At 41.9% G+C, this 7,357-nt stretch overlaps 1 protein-coding gene and 1 pseudogene across 1 annotated transcript in view; both read right to left on the minus strand.

Annotated features, from left to right (window-relative positions):
• LOC108361827 (zinc finger protein 423 homolog) overlaps nucleotides 1-682 on the minus strand; it is a 10,176-nt pseudogene extending 9,494 nt beyond the window's left edge.
• A 1,205-nt stretch (nucleotides 683-1,887) lies between these two features.
• The window catches only part of L (zinc finger protein Lobe), an 83,101-nt gene continuing 77,631 nt past the window's right edge, over nucleotides 1,888-7,357 (minus strand). Inside the window, exons 4-5 of the mRNA XM_017614591.1 lie at nucleotides 2,695-5,034; nucleotides 1,888-2,626 (exon numbers count right to left, since the gene is read on the minus strand). Of these exons, the coding sequence (XP_017470080.1) occupies nucleotides 1,894-2,626; nucleotides 2,695-5,034 (3,073 nt within the window). The 3' untranslated portion in view covers nucleotides 1,888-1,893. The remainder of the gene's footprint in view (nucleotides 2,627-2,694; nucleotides 5,035-7,357) is intronic.

The raw sequence follows: 7,357 nt of genomic DNA on the forward strand, positions 1-7,357 counted from the left end.
TTAATATTTTGCCACCTTTAAAAGCTGAACTTATTTAAATTATACAGAAGTTGCTGTATGAAATATTAAAATATGGGAGTCAATCGAAGGAGTATTAGGAAATATTTAGCTTAAAATATTAAAAAGGGCAGTTTACAAGATGGGTACCACTCGAAATGGTTTCAAAATTCAGCCGAATAAATTCAAAACTAATGTACAGTTTTAACCTAAATATCCTCTCATTATTATCACGTATTCTACGCTTTAGTTTAACGGCTGTGACTCCGACACAGCCTGTAGGTCAAGACGAAGTCGCTGGACTGATCATTTTTTACGAGGAGGATGCATCGAAAGCCAAAACCCGTCAGTGTGGGACTTTAACCCGAACTAAACCTCCTACCATCCAAGTACTGATCCCCCTGGTACTACCTATTTCTTCGGGAGGTGGTTTGAGCACTAAGCTAAGTCCGTTACTGTTCCGATGCTGTTCGTCTACAACTAGCATCTACTCAAACAGTTGTGTCTTACAAACAACCCACCCCAGTCGGTCACTTCGTACCCTCCCACCGTGTCATGTTCACCAAATTTTCTGCACTTCTTACCTTCTTGCCATGGATCTTCTTATGCCATCTTCCCGTCCTAGCTGTTGGTGTATCTCAGTTATTGCGGTGCTTGCCACATCCCAAGCATGCTTCGACGTCATCATGACGTCAACTAAATTTTCAGGTCGTAACGGGCAATCAGAAAGGGATGCTATTCTACTACAAGCTCAGCGTCTTCAAATTCCTGGCACTCTGGACATATCGGAGAGTCATCTAATCCGAAACGGTGTAAATAATTTCGGTAACACCCGTGGCCTGTGAGGATGCGTTATGTGAAAGCTTACTTCTCCATGTTTTCTGTTAAGCCATTTCTGTATCTTTGGGACTATGTTGCCATATTTCCATTGATGTATCTTTTTCTTCTTTCGCTCTCTTCGCTGTGTTGGTGTCATTCCTCCTTCGTTGCTCGATTTTCATTCTTTCCTCCGCTAATAAATCAATTGGCATCATGCCATCGATAACCAGTGCTGCTTGGGTTGACGTGGTTTTGTAAGCGCATACGCCTCTCAGTGCACTGGGCCTATGGAGCGCCTCACATAAATGACGAAAAGGAGTTTACTTCCATCGCTTTTGCCCAAACTGGGACTCCGTACAACAGTATCGATGTAATTACTCGCGGNGCCACCTGTTCTAAATCTTATCTTGAATCAGATGTTGTAAATATGCATCATAACTCGGGTTTCAGACGTTTTAGCTTGAAAATAATTTAAAGAAGGTTGCCACCTGTTAACACATGTAGCAGAGTTGCCACCCATTTTAAAATTTAAATGCAACTTGAATTTAGGGAATTAGATGATTTAAATATGTATATTTTGGTATCACACGAAAAGGGTTTAACAAGATTGTAGTTGTTGAAAATATTTAAATACTTAATATTTTGCCACCTTTAAAAGCTGAACTTATTTAAATTATACAGAAGTTGCTGTATGAAATATTAAAATATGGGAGTCAATCGAAGGAGTATTAGNTGGCCCGAGCACTGAACCCTGAGGCACTCCCGCAGTGACTTTGTACTTTCCTTTCCTTAGATTCTTTCTTTATATGAATTTCCACTTCGAAGTACCATAGTTTGTTTTTTACATTGGAAATATGTTGTGTACATATAAATTTACCTTATGTTTTTTAAGCCCAAATAAAAATACTGATGCATTTGAATGTATGTACTTAAATATTTTCGTTTGCGTTTAATTAAATAGCTATATATGTATATGTGTATAAATAGGTACATAATAACAAACATAAAAAGTGCACATAGAATATTTCTATTTATTTTTTTTAAATAACTGATATAATTTAATAATGAAGTTTTAGTTTAGGCGTGCTCTCCTTCTCTGCATTGTTGTGTTTCGTCCCCGGAGGGCATATTTTTATCATAAGGGACGTAGGGTGGCTGCGTCTGATTCACATCGGATATCTTTTCGATTTCAATGTATTCATCCTCTTCACCAGTTGTAACCTTATCATCAGCCACAAGTATTTCTTTTTTCACCTTTGTAAGATAGAGCTCGGACTTATCAGTCTCTCTTGCCATAGAGAATTTGTCATTACTGATGTCCATGTTTCGCAATTCCCCCACGTCTTGGATCTCGTGGGCCAAAAGGTGATGCTCCAGTTCAGCGCGGAAAAAGAACTTGTCGCTGCAATTATTACAGTCATAGGGGCGAAACTGCAGTCCATGTTCATGCATATGGGATAGTAGGCCACTTGGGGCTGTAAATATAGCGGAGCATATATAACAATTAAAACCGCGCTCTTCACAACCGGCAAAAGTGTGCTCTACTAGATGTTCTTGCAGCTTTTGAGTGTGTGGCAACACCAGTTTACAAATATTGCAACGAACTTCAATTTTCAATGTGCTTCGGCAAAAATCTGAGCCATGTTCTGAAATTTCGGTTCGCAAACTTTGAGTTTTAAGTTTGGACCCTAGATTGTGCTTCCGGCAGCACTTTTCACAAACTTTGGCTTCTCCATTCATTGGTTTCGGTATTGCCTCTAAACAAAGAGCACACGTACTTTCTGGATTGTTGGATGATTTGGTGTGAAATCTGTGAAAATAATGGGCATATGAAGTAAACATAATTTATATTAAAAACTAAAGCTAGTATTTTCTTACTGTGCGTGTAAACTGATCTCAAAATCAGAGTGGAGTGATTGCCGACAGCAGATGCATTGCATTGGAAGCTGAATTTCGTTGTTATGCTCACTAAGATGATCTTTGAAAGCTGAAACCCCGTCCAAGAGTTTGCCGCAATGAGAGCATTTACCAGACTGCCCAACTTTTGAGTGTTGCAGTTTGTGTTCCGCCAATATAGCAGGCGAAGGGAAAATTTCATCACAAATCAAACATTTATGCTTTCCAGTTGAATTGTGACAAGTCTTCATATGATGTTCTAATTCATTACGTGACTTAAAGTTACCAGAGCAGTAGGCGCACCGCAAACTTACTCCAGTTTTCATATTATGGACGATTTTACGATGTGAGTTCACTTCACTTTCGGATCGGAAATCATTTCTATCGCATATATCACAGCTATAGCCCATAGAAGGATTTACAGAATTTGCAATTGTCGGTTCTGCTGGCGAACGGTTTTGATGTAAATCTGCTTGAGATCGGAGAACGGGTTGTGACTTTAGGCCGTTGCAATAACTTATTTCCGCTGTTGGCTTGTCTAATCTCTGCTGTGTATACATCTCTATTAGACTTCGACTTGTGTCGAAATATCGCTGGCTGAGGCCATACATCAAACCGGGGTGTTTGACGGCGCCTGTATCAATCTGCAATGTTCTATAGAACTTTCCGTCGATTAATGGGTTAGCTGTTGTAGCGGAACTTGGAAAAAGATTTTTATTCAGATGGGCCGTAAATGCAATATTGTAGTCAAGAATGCTCGTGTTATTGTTTTGAGAGGAAATTGGCATTTGAGGAGTTTTGTTAAGTAAGGCATTCACATAGAGGGGATTCAATAGGTTTGGCAGTTGAGGTGATGTGGAAATTTCTTCAGAGTTAGCTTTTGGAGAAAATGCCGTCGTATTCTTGCCTGCATGATGATGTTGCATGTGCCTATCCAATAGGAACTCCACATGGAACGTTTCGGGACACGAAGGGCAGTGGAATTGGCGAGCATGAGCGGCCAGATGAAAATGCATTTCTAAATCATTTGCGCAGACAGTTCTACAAAATATGCATTGTAGTGAATTGGATACTGGAGCATTGAGACCAGGATGACTCGTTTTGAGGTGTGTATTAAACTCACTCTCAGATCGAAATACTTCCAAACACATCGAGCATCGAAATAACTTTGTTTCAACGGAATGAGTACAAGCGAAATGCATTTGTATAGCTATTTTTGACTCGAATATTTCAAAGCACACATCACACTTCAGCATTGGAATCGCGTGTTGCTCCAACATATGGTTTTGAAGCTCCTCAGGTTTTGCGTACGACTTTTTGCACTTGTTGCTTGCGCAAATATATTCTGAATTAGAGATTAGATAATGTGAGTTGACATGGCGCTCGTACTCCGCTGGTTCCTGTAATGCCAGACCGCAATGGTGACACATGAGATTTAAACCTTGAGTTATATGACTTTTCAAATGGTTACGGAACTTTTCAAAGTCTGGCAGTCCCGCATTGCATTGATTGCAAAAGAATATATCTGGTTGTTGAGGTTCCTCAGAAGGTGAAAGAGGAGTTTTTGAGCGACAGTTGCTTTTACTAAGATCAGTAGGTTTTTCTTCTTGCTTATCTTCATTAGAATTTCTCGAGCCCGGCAGTATTGGTTCCACCTTAATGTTACTTTCGATAACGCCATTATCTTCTCGCAAATTAATTTTATCGCCGACTAAACGAGGACTAAATGTTCCTGATGCAGCTAAACGATTGAAGTGCTCGAAATACGAGTTAGGACTGGCCAAACGGTCGACATGTGCAACACGAATATGTTGAAATAATGCGGGGAGATTTCCTAACTGCATCGTGCAATATTCACACCTCAACTGGAATGAATTTGGTTCAGATGAGGGGGTGTCAGGAGCGGATGGTAACTTAGTGTTCTGCGGGGAAAATACCTCTTTATCATGTTTAGTGTGAATATGCACATTGAGTTGCTCGATGGAGTTAAACTCGGACTTGGAGCAATAATTACATGCCAAAAGGCTCACAGTTCGCGGTCGTTTTGGATAATCCAAACGGTTTGGTTTACTATCAGTGTGAACCATTGTCGTGGCATAGCGCCTCTTATGGAAACTTCCGCTACTGGAAATGGATCCGCTTGAACGTGGACTGTAATTGAGTTCTTGAGGATTACCCCCTGCCGCTAAAATAGCTGCTTGTTTTTTATGATTTTGCATATGTGATGTCAACGCAGCGGCGGTGTTGTATCCACGATTGCATATTGTACATTGAAATGGTTTCTGATTGTCGTGTGTTTTCATGTGAATTTTGAGATGATCGCTAAAATTAGAATTGGAATATAATAAGTATTTTCTAAAATCATAGTTGTATCATTTCTAAAACTACTTGCAAGAAGTTGTGCTTATCACTAAATTGAAATAACAAAACAAAATATTTGGTTGGGCTAGGTTAGGTTAGGGAGGATGGTTCTGTGGGCAGAAGTGGAAAACTTTTGACTGGCGTTCACCTGGGAGTGGCCAGAAGTGATTCTTGTGCGTACGGTTCAAATCGTAACTCACAAAGTCCGGATATTTATATCCACGTATCCTTTGGGTAGCAACCAAACACTCGTTTGGAAGCGAGCTAAAGTGAGAAAGCGTAAAACTTTGCTTACGCTGGGTTTGGGTCCCGCCCAATGAAAAAGTTCAGAAAGCCTCGGATGAGACCCTCTTATTTTGATGACGTCCACGGCAGACGTACTATGATTTGGGGGTATGCACCTGGAATATCCGAACCCTTAATGGGGAAGGTGCCTCTGCCCGGGAAGACAAAGGCTGGCATCACCGCCATCCAAGAAAAGTGGTGGACGGGGCAAGGCAAGGTAAGCGTGAAGCCTTGCGACACATACAACAGTTGCCCCGTAAAAGAGCGCAGACTGGTGTTCACCGCTGTCGACGAACGCCTAGCAAAAATCCGCATAAAAGCAAGATACTTCAATATCTCTCTCATATTCGCTCATGCCCCGACCGAAGAGAAGGAGAAGGCGTCCAAGGATCTATTCTATAAGCATTTGGAGCCCAAATATGAGCGCTGCTCCCAACACGATATCAAAATTGTGCTAGGCCAAGGTGGGAAAGGAAAGGATATTAGCTTATAAAGCTTAACGTCGAAAAGCTGCACTCACAACAGACGGCCAATTTGTACGCCAATCGACTCCCACACCTGCTCTCTGAGAGCACTCTTCAACAATCCGCCATACGCGAGCAGTGGAACCACATCTTCCGATCATTAGGTACCGCCGCCGAAGAAGTAGTTGGATTTCAGCGAGGCCGAAAGATCAACTGGTACGATGAGGAATGTCAAGAAGCCGCAGAGAAAAAAGACGCCGCCTCTAGGGCCATGATGCGATCGGGCGCAACGCGAGCCATGTGGGACTATTATAGCGAATTGAAGAAGGAAGCGATACGTATTTTCCGTAATAAAAAGAGGGAGGCCGAAAGACGTGAGTGCGAAGAGCTTGAGATGCTGGCCGACAGGAGAAACGCCCGAAAATTTTATCAGAGGGTTAGGCGACTTCCGGAAGGTTTCAATACCTGCAAGAACAACCAAGGAGATGTAGTGACTGATGTCCAGAACATACATAAATTATAAGAATGGCAGCAGTGGAGAAAACAAACCCGAGCCCCAAGTCGTTGACGATGGAGTCGATGTCCCACCGCCTGACTATGACGAGGTACGAATAGGGATTACGTGGCTGAAAAACAACAAAGCTGCTGGAGCTGACGGCCTGCCAGCCGAGGTATTCAAGTACGGCGGCGAGCAGCTGATGAGGTGCATGCTTCAACTCTCATGCAGAATATGGTCAGATAAGTGTTCTCTGCCCAATCCACAAGGAAGGCGACCAGCCCATTCGCGCCAACTACCGCGGTTTCGGCCTTCTAATCATAGTTTATAAAGTCTTATTGAGTGTATTGTGGGAAAGACTGAAGCCCACCGTCAACGAACTGATTGGACCTTATCAGTGTGGCTTTAGGCCTGGGAAATCCACCACCTGAACTAGGTATTCACAATGCACCAAATCTTGGAAAAGACCCGCGAGAAAGGATACACACACGTCATCTATTTGTCGATTTCAAAGCCGCTTTCGACAGCACGAACATAAGTTGTCTTTATGCCGCGATGTCTGAATTTGGTATCCCCGCGAAACTAATACAGCTGTGTTAAATGACGTTGAACAATACCATCAGCGCTGTCAGAATAGGGAAGGACCTCTCCGAGCCGTTTGATACCAAACGAGGTTTCAGACAAGGTGTGATTCACACATAAAACTTTTGCTTCGTTTTACGTGACAGATTCGCGTTGACAGATCAAATGAATTGTATTAAAATGCACAAAGCATGCCACACAGATCACTGAAGCTGCAGCGCGAAGCGAAAAGATGGCCAACTCCCATCTTTTTGCGCGTTTTGACAATCAGCCGGCTTAATGTTTATTTTGTTTCGTCCAAATTCGAATTTTCATGTAGAAACATAAAACTTAATTACATTGCTGATATTTTTAAAGCAAAATATATAAAATCTACCGCAATTTCGACGAGTAAACAAGCAGTACAAAATCGTTTTCTTGGCGTTCATTGTGGCACACCTTTCGCATCTGGTGTTTT

This window comes from Rhagoletis zephyria, unplaced genomic scaffold, assembly GCF_001687245.7.
Source record: "Rhagoletis zephyria isolate East Lansing unplaced genomic scaffold, Rhagoletis_zephyria_1.1 Rzeph_scaffold_00860, whole genome shotgun sequence".
Classification (NCBI taxonomy): Eukaryota; Metazoa; Arthropoda; class Insecta; order Diptera; family Tephritidae; genus Rhagoletis; species Rhagoletis zephyria.